This window comes from Sminthopsis crassicaudata, chromosome 2, assembly GCF_048593235.1.
Source record: "Sminthopsis crassicaudata isolate SCR6 chromosome 2, ASM4859323v1, whole genome shotgun sequence".
Taxonomy (NCBI): domain Eukaryota; kingdom Metazoa; phylum Chordata; class Mammalia; order Dasyuromorphia; family Dasyuridae; genus Sminthopsis; species Sminthopsis crassicaudata.
The window spans coordinates 364,051,304-364,067,929 of record NC_133618.1 but is presented as its reverse complement, the minus strand read 5'-3'; the positions used below and the strand labels follow the sequence as shown (position 1 = coordinate 364,067,929).

Below are 16,626 nucleotides of genomic sequence, written 5' to 3'. Positions count from 1 at the left end.
TCCAACATTGAGACCCTCCAACCTTGGCACGAGCCAGAAAACCAAGCACACACTGAAGTTCTGGGGGCTTTTTAGAGAAAGGCTCCATCAGCCCGCCCATCCTAATTTTCTCGTCTGTGATGCAAAAACTGCTGGGAAGCTGTGAAGCGGGGCTGCTGGGTTCGAGCAGGGCGCACTCTCCGCGGGGCCAGGCAGCCCTCAGCCCGCTCACTGGAGCTTTATCAGACCTGGTCTCCTCTGGCCACACCCGCAGGGGTCGGTCTCACCAGGAAAGACCCTAGGTCACACCCCGTCCGGCCCGCCTTTCGGTTAGCGGGCCAGTCAGGGCAGGTCTAGGAGGCGACAGCGACCCCCGAAGAGGGCGAAAAGGAAGCTGAGACACCCGGGCAGAGACTGACACCCAGGGAGGCTCCGAGGGCCCGCCCCCCATACTCACGGGGGCCCTGCCCACCTCGGCCTCAGTCCAGTGCCCACCAGGTGGCGGCAAAGGCGCGCCGCTGTTAGGGTGCAGGACGACGCAGAGCGTCCTAGGAGATCAACCCTGAGGAAGTGTTTGTGGAGGAGGGCGGCCTGTATTTTATATTTTTATTCGTTAAAAGAGGGAAGGAAAGAGAAAGGAGAGGGAGAGAAAGAGAGAGAGCCGGTGCGCAGGTGCATCCGAAGGAACGTGGGAAGAAGGCGGTCTGGCGGGGAGGAGAAGGAAGCCTAGACTGCGCACGCGCGTCCCGGCCACCGCCTCGCCTCGAGAGCCTCTGGCCTGGCAGCAGAGGGAGGAGCACCTCGGACCCGACTCTCTGCCCTGGAGCTCGAGGTCTCGCTCAGCTGCGCGGAGGGGCGGGGGAACCGGCCATCTCGCGCGGGGCTGTCGAGGCCAAGATGCCGGTAAGAAGCCGAATCCTCGCCCCGCCCCGTCCGGCGGCCTGGGCCGTTGCCATGGAGGCACCGAGCGGGGAGGGGCGGCCGCGGTCCGGGTCGGGCTCCATCACCCACCTAGGCCCGGGCCTCGGCGGAGGTTTTCTCCGCTGTCCCCTCAGGGAAGACCGAGGGAGGCTCGGCCCCGGCCCCAGCGGCAGCTTCCTCAGAGGCCTCCTCTGGGAAGGATGGGAGAGACCCGGGCGGGGCGGCGGCGGCGGCGGCGGCGGCAGCAGCGGTAGCGGTTGCTGTCGCAGCAACCGCTTCTTTGGGGGGGTCGTTCGGGAAGGCCGAAAGAGCCCCAGACCAAGCTGCTGCTTCCTTCGTAGATGGGAGAGGCCCAGCTCAGCCCAGGTGCCTCTTCAGGGTAGGGCGAACCCAGCCCGGCCTTCGGAATGGAGGTTCGGTTGGGCTCGGAACCAGAGGGCGGGACAGCGCCGGCCTGGCTTCTTTGTGATAACACCCGAGGTTTCCCAACGAAGCCTGGTTTGGGGCCTCCTGCCTTTAAGGGATGCTGGAGGTGACCCTGGGCTGGCCTGGGCGGGGTTTGGCGCAGTCCTGGAGATGGGGGGAGGCGGGGTGAGAGGAACCTGGCTCAGTCCTCCTCCTGGTCTTAGGAACTCGAAGTTCCCAGGGTCTTAAGGTCAGAGCCTCCTAATGACTTTCAGGGCCCGTGTACAATTACTTCCCCTTTGAGGATTTCTTTGTATTATCCAGAGTAAGATGAACCAGATGCTGCTGCCATATCCCCAAATTCCTGGCAAGTCCCTGTTCTAAAGAGGACTGTCACTGCTTCTTTAGCTGTGGAACTGGTTTCTACTGTTCTTTAACTTCCAATCAGTTATCTGCTAAAAGAGTATGCCATAGAACGGCACTGTTGAAATTTCTCCGTGATTTTCAGCTCATAGATCAGTAGTTGAAAAAAGACCTTAGAAGTTGTCTAGGTCACCCTTTTCATTTTACTGATGAGGAGATAGGCAATGGCAGAGCTAGGGCTAAAGCTCAGGTTCTGTAGCTTGAAGGATTCATTTCATCGGACCATGTGCATCTTGGTATTTCACAACATAGTAAAAATGCTAAACTTAGGGTAGATGCTACATTATCTTTAATCACAATCAGTTTGATTGAACAAGGGGATTGGGATCATGTTCAATGCAAGCTCTTGATTCCTAAAAATTCAGTAACTGGACATTTTTATCTAGGCTTAAGTGAGAAACTAGACGTCAAGCACTTTGTTAACTTTAATGCTCTATTTAAATATGAGCAATTACTGTTTTTCCCCAAAATTAAGAATACTTGAAGTCTTCATTTTTCCTGAAATAGATTTATAATTTTCTAGGATGAATGCCACAGAAATGACTTAAGGATACTGGATATGGAATAACCATTTCACTCTATATGCATGGTGTAAGAGAAATCCTCAATCTTTTCCCCCTAAGGAGCAAAGATTTTATTACTCTAAGAGCCAACTAAATGCTTATGTTTTTAGCATGGAAAAGGGGTTCTCTAGCAGAATCACAATTAACCAGGGGGGAAATGCCATTAAGAAAAAAAAATGGAATTATGCCATTGATTTTCACAGCTAACCCTAAAAGGGAAAATCTTGAATTCTTAATGAAGGGTTGGAAAGTGGAGAAAACTAAAGGATTGAATTCCACATAAATTTTTTGAATTTTACAGTGTTTACTGTGGGAGAAAGTAGAAGAAATGATGCATTAGAATATTAAGCTTCTAGAACAAAACTTGGAAGTCACAGAATCAAGGTCAAGTCATTTGATTTCTCTGGGCCTCAAGTTTTCTCATCTGTAAATTGAGAGGATTATACTAGACTATACTAGTCTAAGGTGCCTTCCACTTATAACTACTTATCAATATAATAAATGGACCCTTCCATAGACCTTGTACTCTTGTACTCTTCTAGCATCATGATTAACCCCTCTTTTATCTTTAGCCCCAGCAGTCAGAGGGGCATCAGTGTCTGAGACACTGCAGCCTAGAAGCTGAATCAAGAACTCTGGCTGCAGCTGCAACAACCTGCAGGAAACCTGGGCCTCTGGAGTCCTGCCTGCTTTTGTGTTTGGGAATAGAATTGGCATAATGTGAAACTAAATTAGCTGTATATGATCCTGTGATCTTATGGAAGCGTGGTTTAGTAAATTGAGAGCTAGCTTAAGAATCAGGAAGATATATTTTGTATTTACTTTTATATGTGTATATATAATAAATGCTATATACACTAGCATAGGAGATGGGACAAAGTTGTTGGTCCAGTAAAGGAGACTGATGTCAGAAAGAGCCAATGTATCTTTCTGAGACTGAAACAGAAAAATAGAGAACAGGCAGTGATATTGAAGTTTGGACATGAGGAGGAGCTTAAGATGTGATTTTCATCTTTATAATACAGTAGGAAGAGAAGTTTGGAGAGGCAAATATAGATCTGGGAACTTGTAGAAAGGGAAGATGATGAGGTTTTTGTTGATAGGAGTGTGAGAGGAATTTTATTCAGAGATAAAGAAAATTTTGTAATTAAACTCATAAAAATTTATTTAGAGAGAAAATGATTGAAAATAGGCTAAGGACAGAGCTTTGCAATACATATATCCATGTATAGGGATGGGATAAAGTTTGTTGATCCTGTGTAAAGGAGACTTGACTTGTAAGAAGGGAAATAGAAATTCCAGAAATAAGGAGGAGGAGGTTATCTAAAAATGTCAAACAATAGATGGAGATCAAGAAGAATAAGTATGGAATCCATGAGATTTGGCAATTAATAGATCTTTTGTAACTTTGAATGCAATTTCAGTTGGTAGTGATATCACAAGACAGAGTATTGAAAGATAAAGAGAGATTATATTAGATGACCTCAAAAGTTTTTCCAGATCTCTTTCTTTATAAGCCATTTCTCTAAAGTCAACAAACTTTGTGACTCTGGGTAAGTCATTTAATCATTCAGTGCCCCTGGAAATATTCTGAGATTCTTAATTTGCCATCTCTTACCTGCATTGACTCTCCAGACTTCCCTATCCAATAAAATCCTAGTTTTCAAAACAAACAAAACACACACACACATATATTTGTGCACGCAAAACTATGTAGTTGTGTGATTTTTTTTTTTTTTTTTTGCTAGAAACTGACAAATGATTATCTTGATGTCCTGATTCATGCTGTAGGATTCCATCTCTAAAATCAGTGTATTTTCATTGGCTTTCCCTGAAGCCTGGAATTTTGTCCCCCTTCCTCTTTGCCTCTTAGCATCTTTCAAGTTCCAGCTAAAATTTCACCACCCACTAGAAGCTTTTTGTAAACTTTCTTAATGTTAGGGAACTTCCTTCTGTTGTTTATCTTCAATTTATTCTGTATCAATATCTTGTTTGTTAATGATTAGCATGTTGTCTTGCCCATTTTACCATGATTTTCTTGACAGCAAGGTGGTTTCTGTATCCTCAGCATTTAGCATAGTGTCTGGCATATAGTAAGTTCTTGATAAATGCTTATTGACTGATAGACAAAGCTTTGAGCTTGAGGCTAAAGAATACTGAGATTTAAAAGGACACATCGGTGTATTTTTTTTTTTTTAAAGATTATCTGTAATTTGCTTTTCAAATGTCAGCAATTTTAAAAAATCTTGACCAGAAACTTTTTTTTTTGAATTAAGTAGTAGTATAAACTTAATAAATGTTTATTCTTGCCGCTGTGTATACAAAGACAAAATTGAAAGTCTTGATCAAAGCTTACTTTCTAAGGTAGGAGAGAAAATGAAACATAATTTCGAGAGGGAAAGAATGTTAACAACTAGAGGAATTTGGTTTCCATTTGGTGGTGGTGTCTGAGCTGAATCTTGAAGGAAGCTTAAGTGTTCAAGGACACTGATGAAGAGAGTCACTTTTTGAATAAAAAAATGAGAGTGCTCAAACTATTTTTATTTTTAGTTCAACTAACAAGATTTGGAAAATACATGCATGATATTTGTGGGGAAACATCTTAATGACAAGAAAGTGTCTCATTGAAAATTATTTTAAGGTGTGTAAAGATTAATGTTGGTTATTGTTTTTGTTTTTCTTTTCGGTTTTCTTTTGATTATTAGATCAATAAATCAGAGAAGCCTGAAAGCTGTGACAATGTCAAGGTTGTTGTTCGATGTCGACCCTTCAATGAAAGAGAAAAGGCAATGTGCTACAAATTGTCTGTTACTGTGGATGAGATGAGAGGAACTATTACAGTGCATAAAACAGATTCTTCAAATGAACCTCCAAAGACATTTACGTTTGATACAGTTTTTGGACCAGAAAGTAAACAACTTGATGTTTATAACTTAACAGCAAGACCCATTATTGATTCTGTTCTAGAAGGCTACAATGGTAATAACCTCATTTCACTTTTGAATTAAGATGATTTTCAATTTTTAAAACATAGATGCTTGAAATTGTATTTGAGCATTATAAAAGGATTTTTTTTATCTGTTGAGTTTAGTTTGTTAACCCAGCATATTATTATTCAATTCATATTATTATTCAACAATTAATTAAATTCTCGCTTACATATATACTAGTCCTATAAATATATCAAGTTGCCTAATAAATAAGAAAAAATAAAAACTCATGTCCCTCACATTAGTATATTGTATTTTATATTAGTCACATTTAGATTATCAATATTGTGGATCATGCATAGAATATAATCCTCAACTGATTTTCCTATGTTAGATAATAAACTTCTTGGGTGACTTAGTTTCTTTAGCTGATAAGTGTTAATAGTAATCTTGAAAGTAGTAATCATTGCTTTATGTATAAAGAAAATGCTAAGATTCTGGAATTATCCTGAAGAAAACAAATAGATACATCTATTTGGAAAAAAAATTGTGATTCATTCTACATCTAAATATTAGTTATTTTTGTATTATCATTGGGCATACTGATTTGAAGTATTATAATAATTTCCTACCAATATTTCACCTACTATCTTACTTTATATCTGCTTAGTATTTTTTTTGGTAATGTTATCATAGAACAAGTTGAAGAATTTTTTATTTCATTTGAACCTATTTCATTTAGAGATAGTGGGAAAGATGCTTCAGTAAAAATTGCATTACTATCATACTACTAAGTTATGAACAATGCTTGAAAAGTATTTTAGTGGGGGTTTTTCTCCCACAATAGGTTTGCCACTAGAACACAGGTGTCATGAAAATTTTAGATAAAGCTAACAAAAATGGGTAAGACAAAAACATAAGTTTGATCACTATTGGACAAATAGACTGAGAAATTCATGATCATTGATCAATATAAGTCCATAAATAAATATGATGAGATTAAGAAAGTTGTTGAAAAAGAGGCAGCTGAGATGAGAAACAACTCTTTCAAATATACCTACTCATGCATAAACTGAAGGCTGAACATGAGAGTGGTATCGACATTGATATCTCTCTCTGGAAATTTAAGACTAGCAAGTTTTATGTGACTATCATTGATGGTCTTTATCAAGAACACAGTTGCAAACATATCTCTAGTTACTGTCCTGATTGTTGTTGCTGGGTTAAATTTGAAGGTAGTGTCTCAAAGGATTGTAAGACCTTTCAGCATGCCCTTCTGGTGTGTACACTAGGTGTGAGACATCTCATTGTTGATGATAAAATGAACTCTACCAGGCCTCCCTATGATCAAAAAGGAGATGAGGAAATTATCAAATAAGTATTTTCAGTAAAAAAAAATCAGCTACAACCCAAACACTGATTTTTGTGTTAGTTTCAGGTTAGAATGGTAGTGACATACTGGAATCAAACTTTAATATGTTTAGGTTCAAGGAATGGAATATCTCTTGTAAGGGTAGCTACTTGAAACTTTGGATTGATTGTGTCTTGCTATCAGTTTGACCAACTGACAAGTCCTTGTGATCTGTCCTCCAAAATATCTACAAGATTGGTAGACTAGGTACTATCTTTTGTTGGCCATATGAACCAAGAATAGTGGTGACTTTTGCTTCAGTCAATATTGCAACTAAAGTAAAGCCTTTTGAAATGTACTATAAAGCTTTGAATGAGGCTCTGTCTGAGAATGACATTGATTTTCATCTTCAGGAATTTGCCTGTTCAAGATGTCCTCTTTGGTAATATGGCTAGTGTTAGCAAGAATGACCCACCAACAGATGCTTGCACATTGCTTGGCAAGTAATAGGGACTTAGTTTATAAATGTTTATTAATCGTGTGAAGTATTATACCATATTGTAAGTTTCCTGAATGCAGAGAACTTATCTTACTTAGGTAATATATTTCCTTCAGTGCCTAATGAAATGTTCTATATACATTAGATACTTAATAAAATAATGATTGATTTAAAATTTGATTATGTTTGGAGTAAATTCTTTCTATTTCAGGTACTATATTTGCATATGGACAGACTGGAACTGGAAAAACATTTACCATGGAAGGTGTACGAGCTGTACCTGAACTTAGAGGAATTATCCCAAATTCATTTGCTCATATATTTGGTCATATTGCAAAAGCAGAGGGAGATACAAGGTAAAAATGAAAAAGACCATTTTTCCACATTTACTTGCTTATTTTTAAGTAAAATAATTTAAAAAATATAAATAGATGTTGAGGTTGTCATTCATAAATGCCATTGTACTTGGTGGTAACATGATTATTTTTTCAAGTATTTGGCCTTCAATTTTGCCACCATATGTTAAGTCTTACTAAAGTGCCAGGCATTTGGGAGATAGATCATCAAATACAGGAGAATGAAGAAGATTAATATGAAATCAGTCTGAAAAGATAGGTAAAGCCAGATTGTAAGGGAATTTTAAGCTGGAATTTGTATTCCAATAGGAAGCCACTGTAACTTCTTGAGCAGGGGAGTTATATAGGCTTGTGTTTTAGGAATATCAATTTGACAGTTCTGTGGAGGATCCATTGGAGGTGGGAGATCCTAGAGGCAGTTATAGCAATTAGGTAATTGCAATGATTTAATTGAGAAGTTAAGAAGACTTGAATTGGGTGAGGATCCTGAGCCAAAAGACTGAGGACAGAACCAAATTAGTAATGTCATGAAAAACCAGAGGAAAGAGTGGCCATGGAAATGCTGTAGATCAAGAATAAAGAAGACAGAAAATGCTGTTGGATTTGACAATTAGATTATTGGTAACTTTGAAGAGAGTAATTTCAGTTGATATAATAATGCTGAGAAGCCAGTTTGCAAAGACTTGAGGAATGAGAGGAGAGGAAGTAGAGGCAACAAATGTAGACAATTTTTTGTAGTTTATATGGAGCTGTGGGATGATGACTTTTGGGAGTAGGAAAATTTTGAAGGGTTTTTAAGGATAAACCATGTTGATAGATATCTTGAAAGGAACTGGTGAATAGGGAAAGAATGAAGTTTAGGGAGAGAAAGAAGAAGTGATTGTAGGGACAGGCTACTGGAAAAGATGGGAAAATGAGACCAAGTTGGTAAATAAAAGGATTGACCTTCACCTGTAAAAGGGTTTTATCTCTTCATATGAGACTGGAATAAAAGAGAAGAAAGTGAGGGGAGGAATGATAACAAGGAATTTTGAGATTTAGAGTAAGAGGAAAAAAGGTAGTAGTTCATGGCAGATGGCCTCAGTTTTTTCAGTAAAGTATGATAAGCAGTCTTCTGAGAGGGAGAAAGTATGCAGGAGGTTAGAAGTGAAAAGAGAAGTTTTAGAATGTAAAAGTTAAGTAAGAGTAAAAGGTTTGCTTTGTAAAAAGAATAGAGATAATAAATTTTTAGTAGCCCCGTGTGTGACTTATTCTGGCCTTCTTAAGCTTCATTTGAATAGGAGCAAAGGCATCTTAGTTAAACTTTGGTAAGGGGGTAGAGGATCATGTATATTTGAATTGTTTACCATAAAATCAAGATTGGAAAGAGAGGAAAGTGAAGTCAGAGCCAAGGTGATGGAATGGGTGAGCTTACTGAGGAATGGAGGACAGATAAAGAATAGGTTTAGAAGAAATAAAACAGAGAAAAATAGGAGGTCATGGTCAGATAGAGGATTTTCATAGTTTTTCATTGTGGAAGTGGAACACTTATGGGGAATGCTGGATCTGTCCTCATATAAATGAGGTGGATTACAATTGAAGATAATGGAAGTTGAAAAGATAGAAGAATTGGGAAGCCAGGATGTTTGTGAGAACATCAACTTACATATTGAAGTTCCCTAATATAAGGGCAGAATCTGATGACCAGAGACTGTGTGCTATGCATTGACTTCTTCAAAAAAGGAGGGAGAATGACTTAGGGGCTGATAGATAATTGCCATTAGTATCTGCATAAGATGATAAATGTGGGTGAAGCTAATCTCAGAGGATCAGAGGCTGTTCAATAAATGTTAGTAGCAAAAGTGTGCCTCCTTTTCCTTAATTGTGTGAAAGTATATCCTAGAGGATGGCCAGAGATGTATCTTTTGAGGGGAGCCAAATCTCTGTGAGTATCAGAAAATGAAAGGAATATGAAAAGAAAAAGTCTAAAAAGAAGGGAAATTTGTTAATGATATGTAAAGTCTGGACTAACTCCCTGGAGGCCTCAGGAACAGCCAGTCAGGATAAATAAAAGTCCTTAGTCTTCAGGGGAAGAAGTGAAGGAGACAGATAAGCTGCCACAAGCTCTCCACCAACCTCTCTCCTCCTGGTCCTGCTGCTAAGTGAAGTTCTCTCACCTCTCTCACCCCATCCCTAATCCTTACCTGCAATTATCTGTATACACTAAACAACGAATCAGCATGGAACAGTGAGAAGGGCCATTTTCCAAATATATCCAATAGGTAATTAGCCTTAAGTGTTCAGTTGTTTGGTTCAAGCACACCTTTTAAAGTTTCAGCCCTTTACAATGGTAGAATTCTAACGTTATTTTTTCTTTTCCCAAGACCTCTAATCATTTGCTTTATCAAGTAAAACCATATGTAATTAGTCATCTGTTTCACTTAATCAGATTTATTGGCACACAGTTGGGCAAAATAGCTCCTACTTATTGCTTAGGTGGTGAATTCACCTTTTTCAGTTTCATACTGGTAATTTGGATTTCTTTTCTTTTCTTTTTTTTTTTAATCTAATCAATGGTTAATATCTATTTTATTGGTTTGGGCTACTATAAAAGTTCTTCCTTTCATACTTTCTTTAACACTTTCACATTGTGAATTGTTTCTTTCAATTTCTATTTTACCCTCTGCTTCTAGGTTACCAGCAGATTTCTCTGATAGTTTCTTTCTTTCTTTCTTTCTTTTTTAATTAAAGCTTTTTATTTATAAAGCATATGCATGGGCAATTTTTCCAACATTGACCCTTGCAAAATCTTTTGTTACAAATGTCCCCCTTCTTCCCCCCCACTTCCCCAGCTGGCAGATAGTCCAATACATGTTAAATATGTTTAAATACATGTTAAATCCAGTATTTATATACATATTTATACAGTTATCTTGCTGCACAAGAAAAATCAGATCAAGAAGGAAGGAAAAGAAAAACTGAGAAAGAAAACAAAATGCAAGCAAACAACAGAAAGAGTGGAAATGCTATGTTGTGGTCCACACTCAGTTCCCATAGTTCTCTCTCTAGGTGTAAATGGCTTTCTTCATTACTGAACAATTGGGACTGGTTTGAATCCTCTCATTGTTGAAGAGAGCCACATCCATCAGAATTGATCGTCATATAGTCTTCTTGTTGCCATGTATAATGATGCCCTGGTTCTGCTCATTTCACTTTGCATCAATTCATGTAGTTCTCTCCAAGCCTCTTTGAAATCATCCTGTTGGTCATTTCTTACAGAACAATAGTATTCCATAGCATTCATATACCATAATTTATTCATCCATTCACTCAGTTTCCAGTTTTTTGCCACTAAGAGGGCTGCCACAAACATCTTTTGCACATGTGGATCCCTTTTCCTCCTTTAAGATCTTTTTGGGATATAATCCCAGTAGAAACATTGCTAGATCAAAGGGTATGCACAGTTTGATAACTTTTTGAGTATAGTTCCAAATTGTTCTCCAGAATATGTTCACAGTTCCATCAACAATGTACCTGATAATTTCTTTAAAAGATACCTAGGTTCTTTTTTTGATCATGGTCTTCAGGTAGTCCAATAATTCTTATATTATCTTTACTGGATCTATTTTCCTGGTCAGTTGTTTTTCCACTGAAATACTTCACATTTTCTACTATTTTTTTCATTCTTTTGATTTTATTTGAATTTTTCTTAATGTCTTATGGAATTATTAGCTTTCACTTGCCCTATTCTAATTTTTAAGGGATTTTTTTCAGTGAACTTTAGTACTTCTTTTTCTATTTGTCCAATTCTGTTTTTCAGGTAGTTCTCTTCAGTGCATTTTTTGTGTCTCTTTTACTATTTGGCCAATTCTATTTTTAAAGTATCATTTTCTTTAGTATTTTTTTTGTACCTCTTCTCCCAAACTATCAACAATCTTTTCATAATTTTTTTGCATCATTTTATTTTTTCTCCTAATTTTTCCTTTATCTTTGTTATATGATTTTAAAAATCCATTTTGAGCTCTATCATTAATTCTTGTTGGGTTTGTAACCAATTCACAGTTTTCTTTGAAGATTTGTCTGTATGGCTTTGACATCATTGTTTTCTTCCGGGTTTGTATCTTTATTTTCCCTGTTAACATAGTAACTTGTTATAACCTAGTTCTTTTTGTTGTTGTTAGCTCATTTTTCCATTTTATTTCTTGAATGGAAGTTGGGCTGTTTTTCTAGGGTGGAGGAGGCATTGTCCTAAGCTTCAAGCATAATCCAGGCTTGACCACCACTCTGGTGAAATAGACCTTTTCTGACAGCCTTCTAAATTGTTTTGGACTGGAAAATTGTTTCTTTCAACCTTTTGTTGGTTGGGTTGTTCTGTAATTCATTTTGAGATATTATTTTAGAGTTGTTTGGAAGGAAATTTGGGAAAGTTCAGTTGAAGTGCTGCTCTTCTACTCCACCATTTGTCTCTACCTTTTCCCAACTAACTAGATGAATATTTTGAATCAGATATTATGTATGAATCTCAAATTCAGCATGTCTTTTTTTTCTTCTCCTGTTCTACCTCTCTCCTCCTTGCCATTTCCAAACACATCCTTCTATCACATTTTCATAGCATCACTATCTTTCTAGGCTCCTATGTTTGAAATGCCAGTGTTATCTTCAGCTCTTCTTACTGTATCCTCATATCCAGTCAACCACCAGATCTTGTTCTTATCTCCATGTCTTCCCCTCTCAACCTCTTCCCTCCGGAAAAAACTCTTATGACTCTTTATGGCCTCCAGGCAAGCTCCTAGTTTTCCAGTGCCTTTTGCTCCAAAGCCTTTTGTAATTCAGACCCAGCTTCTTACATTTCACTTGCTGGCAAATTCTCTTCTAGCTACTAACATTGCCCTCCTGGTTGTTCCCATAAATATTTCCTAGCTTAGGGATTTTCTCATGGGCTGTCCTCTACATCTGGAGTGTTCTTCCTCCTCATCTCCACGTTTTGACTTCTGTGACTTCCTTTAAGTCCTAATTAAAATTCCACATGAAGCCTTTCCTAAACTTTTATAATTTTAGTGCTTTTCCCTCTTTTAATTTTCTAGTCATCCTCTTTATAGTTTGTACATACTTTTTTGTTTTCTCTCCCATTAGATTGTGAGCTCTTTGAGGATAAGGATTGTGTCTTTTGCTTCTTTTGTGTATTCTCAGTGCACAGTGCTTGGTGTACAATATTCAGTAAATATTTATTGACTTAACATGATATATCTCATAAATATCATTTCTCTATGTAGTCCACTCAGTGTAGAAAAACCTTTTAATTTGTTCTATTTATCTCAGGTCTCTTTCCACTCCAATTATCCTCCACATAGCTGTGGATTTTTCTAAAATGAAATTATATTTAGGACCAAATATAAATTGTTCTGCGTTTAATAATAATGGTTCTTCACAATGTGGCTCATTCCTACCTTTCTAGTACATATTATGTCCTCTCTGTTAACTCTACAATCTAGCCATATTGGCCTATACGCCTAACCTGGAATACATTCCTTCTTTATCTTCACCTCTTAGAAATTCCTGGTTTTAATCAAGACTCAAGTCATCTTCTACCAAAAAAAATCTTTCTTAATCTCCCTGGTTGCTAATGTTCTCCCTTCTAAAATACATCTTTTTCATTAGAAGGTAAACTTTTTGAAGGCAGGAACTGTTTGTTTTATCTCCAGAGTTTAGCTTAGTGCTTGGCACAAGTTAGGCATTTTAAAATGTTTATTCATTAATTGGGAAGAAGGGAGATTGGGCTTCCTGTCATTGGCTTCTTTTAATACTGTATCAGGATTTCTGGTAGTTGATGAGATCATTGAGAAAGAGAAAAAGAGAGGTCAGGCAGATAGCCAAAAGAAAGCAGAATCAAGAAATTTTAGGAGAATAACTGGGAGAAGAGGATATTCAGCAATGTTAGATGTAGCAGGAAAGCATGGGGAATGAGAAGATAATTGGATTTAGCAGTTGAGATCGTATCATAGTTAACCTTTTTGTTAGAAAGTGTTGGAAGTCAGATTGCAGTGACCCAAGAAATATTAAGTATTTGTAGGAAATAGAGAAAACAAAAAGGAAATCAGATTTTTTACATGTTAAAAAATTTATTTTTAGATTTTTGGTTCGAGTATCTTATTTGGAAATTTATAATGAAGAAGTGCGTGACCTTCTAGGAAAGGATCAGACACAGAGATTAGAGGTGAGGATACTTTGAAAATCTTAATATTCTCAGGTAAGAATGATCTTTCCACAGAATTATACTGTCACGATGTTAAAGCTAAAGGGAGCCATCAGAAATCCCTGTATGAGATAAAGGAGATAAGGAAAATTAGATACAAAAAAGTCAAATGATTTTCTCTAGATCATATATTTAATAAGAGAGTTGGGACTCCAACTCAGGTTTCCTTACTCTAGGTCTAGTGTTCTTTTGATGATGCCAAGCATCTTTCTTTTGCTAAGTTTTAAGAGGACAATTAAATAAATTAAAGTTTTAGCTACTTTAGTATAAAGAGTTTTAGTGTTTTAGTTTAAAATTCAGCTTATGATATTGTACTGACCTGTATAATTGTTTTCAGTTTAATCTAGCTTAATTCCCTTTACAAACAGTATTCAAAATCATTTGAAACTATATTTGTTAAAATTGAAAAGATATTATAATAATGTTTTCTTATTTGTTTTGCTCTAGTTTTATAATAACTTCTGGCATTTTATTTTATCCTGTAAACTATTTAAATTCCTTTTCATTTGGAAAGAATGTTTCTCACTTGGCCTAATAGTCACAGATCAGATTTGTTAAAATAATGTCTCATATCATTTCCTTGTGAATACTATACTTTTCATAGCTAATAATTGTTGTTCTATAATGGATGGACTGCCCAATTTGTTTTCAGTAATAACATAAGATTGTGTAAAATCAAATCATTTTACCATTTGCCTGTCCCACTTGCTTGTATTATATTGGACCAAATTATGAATGTTGACTAGATGAAGTCAACATTCTTACATAAAATGAGGGAGTGCTTTCTCTTATATCATAACTATGATGGTGGTTAAAAAAAAATCTATTCTCAAATGAGTAAGAAATAGCCAGCTGTGTAATATTCAAGTCTTCCAAAGTAGGCCAACATACTTCTTATTTTTCTTTTATTCAGCTCACCTTTTTTTTTTTTTAGAATAAAGCACAAGCTAATGAAGGGATAGGTAGGTAGGTTAAAAATTATTTTTCTCCTACTAAGGATTATTATAAATACTTATACTGACATTATATCATTGCTATAGTAATCTGTAAGTAAGTAAATACAAGGAATATTGATTTAGAAAGTATTACATATTATCATATTAATCTTATCTTTCAGTTTTAGAAAGTATCATATTATCAGAGTATAATCTTCTTATCTTTTAGGTTAAGGAAAGACCTGATGTGGGAGTTTACATCAAAGATCTGTCAGCTTATGTAGTAAATAATGCAGATGATATGGATAGAATTATGACATTAGGCCACAAAAATCGTAAGTATAGTCCTTAATTAGCAATAAATTTTTAATATTGAGTAGATTAGTTTAGTGTGAAGGTATTAAATTATGTCACAACTTGATAGCATGTAAAAGAGACATGATTTTGAGATTTCCTAACAATTCTTTTTGTAGTTGTTTAGGAATATCTAGCAGTGACCAAAATATTTGAGTAAAAGAGGGGACAGATTCTTTTCTGTCTTAAGTCTTATTTTATTATATACAAATCATGATATACCTTTAAAACTTCCATATAATTGCAATATCAAAAAAAGAAAGATAACAAAAGATAATTTATGAAATTTGTACATGAAATCAATATCAATGCTTTTAAAATTTTCCATTTTCTGCTTAAATAATAGTTTCAATTTAAAATTAAAGCCATTTTATTATTAAAGGTAGACATTTAATTTTAAAAATTGAGAATGCCAATATTTACATTGTTTTGCTTTAAAGAAAATCCAATTCATTACTATGTAGAATGTAAGTTTACATTTTGCTCTATGTGTACATTAGTCTGTGAAATGACTGTAGACCAGGAAATAATAGCACCTTATTAGATTCTCATTTTATGGCATAAATCAAATACTTGCCTTCCTTAATACCTCAGACATCTGTGACTTCATCTGGTTTGAGTATTCTCTTTATCAAATCCCAATTCCTCTGTGTTTTAGTAGGTAGCTTAATGATTTGTTATACTAAGACTGATTTAATTACATTGTTTCCTAGACAGACAATTGATTCTGGTCTATAAATGTAATCCTCTCCAGATTGACATAAGAACTGCCAAAAGTTTGTGTTCTGCAGGTGCTAGGTGTTTAGGTATTTGGGATACTAAATGTCATTTCCATTTTATAGTAAAATAGTGTAATAAGTAAGCCTTTGGTTAAATGCTTAGCATTTGTTTTTCTTAAGTTTTGTTATATCTTCTTATAGGTTACTTCTCCCTGAGTTTATGAAATGGGATCTTAGAATGATATTGTTTCTTTTGGGTAAAAGGAACATAATCTTAATACGTTTTAAAAGCATAGCTTAATTAGTTGGGATGTTGAATTTTTATGTATAACATAACTTTTTAAACTTTGACACTTTGATGAACAATGAATCACATTTGTGATTAAAATTATTTTGTTTCAAATGTTTACTTCAAACATGAATGGTAGAACAGATTTTTTCATAATGAACATCAAAACCCTTGACAGATTTCTAATAATGATAATATAAATCTATTGTTCTCTGGGTAATTTGGAAATTTGTTTTGCTATATATCTAATAAAATTATGCATTTTAAGTTATTAATCACTTTATTTGTGTTTTTGAGATTAATTTGAACATTACCTTTTTTTGTGATTTTCTTTTTATATTAAAGGTTCGGTTGGTGCAACCAATATGAATGAACACAGTTCCCGTTCCCATGCTATATTTACAATTACCATTGAATGTAGTGAAAAAGGTATTGATGGAAATATGCATGTTCGGATGGGCAAACTACACCTTGTAGATCTTGCTGTAAGTATTAAGATGCTGATTGAGAGGAAATTTTACTCTAGTAATTTTAATGAATCATTTCCACTTTAATTTTCAAAATTCTTTAAACAAATGAAAAGACTCAGTGACATAATTTACTAATTAAATTTTTCAGATTTTTGTTCACTTAATTTTTCAGTGGATAATTTTTAAATTTCTTTTTTCTC

General features: G+C 36.1%; 1 protein-coding gene across 6 annotated transcripts in view; it reads left to right on the top strand.

Moving 5' to 3' along the window:
- The first annotated feature begins 470 nt into the window (after positions 1-470).
- KIF3A (kinesin family member 3A) overlaps positions 471-16,626 on the top strand; it is a 74,859-nt gene continuing 58,703 nt past the window's right edge. For 5 of the 6 annotated variants that reach the window (XM_074290991.1, XM_074290990.1, XM_074290989.1 and 2 more), the window contains exons 1-6: positions 885-1,266; positions 4,997-5,270; positions 7,283-7,427; positions 13,536-13,620; positions 14,824-14,929; positions 16,302-16,441. In XM_074290991.1, coding sequence (XP_074147092.1) covers positions 934-1,266; positions 4,997-5,270; positions 7,283-7,427; positions 13,536-13,620; positions 14,824-14,929; positions 16,302-16,441 — 1,083 coding nt within the window. In that variant the 5' untranslated portion in view covers positions 885-933. The other variant, XM_074290992.1, reaches the window with a different exon arrangement.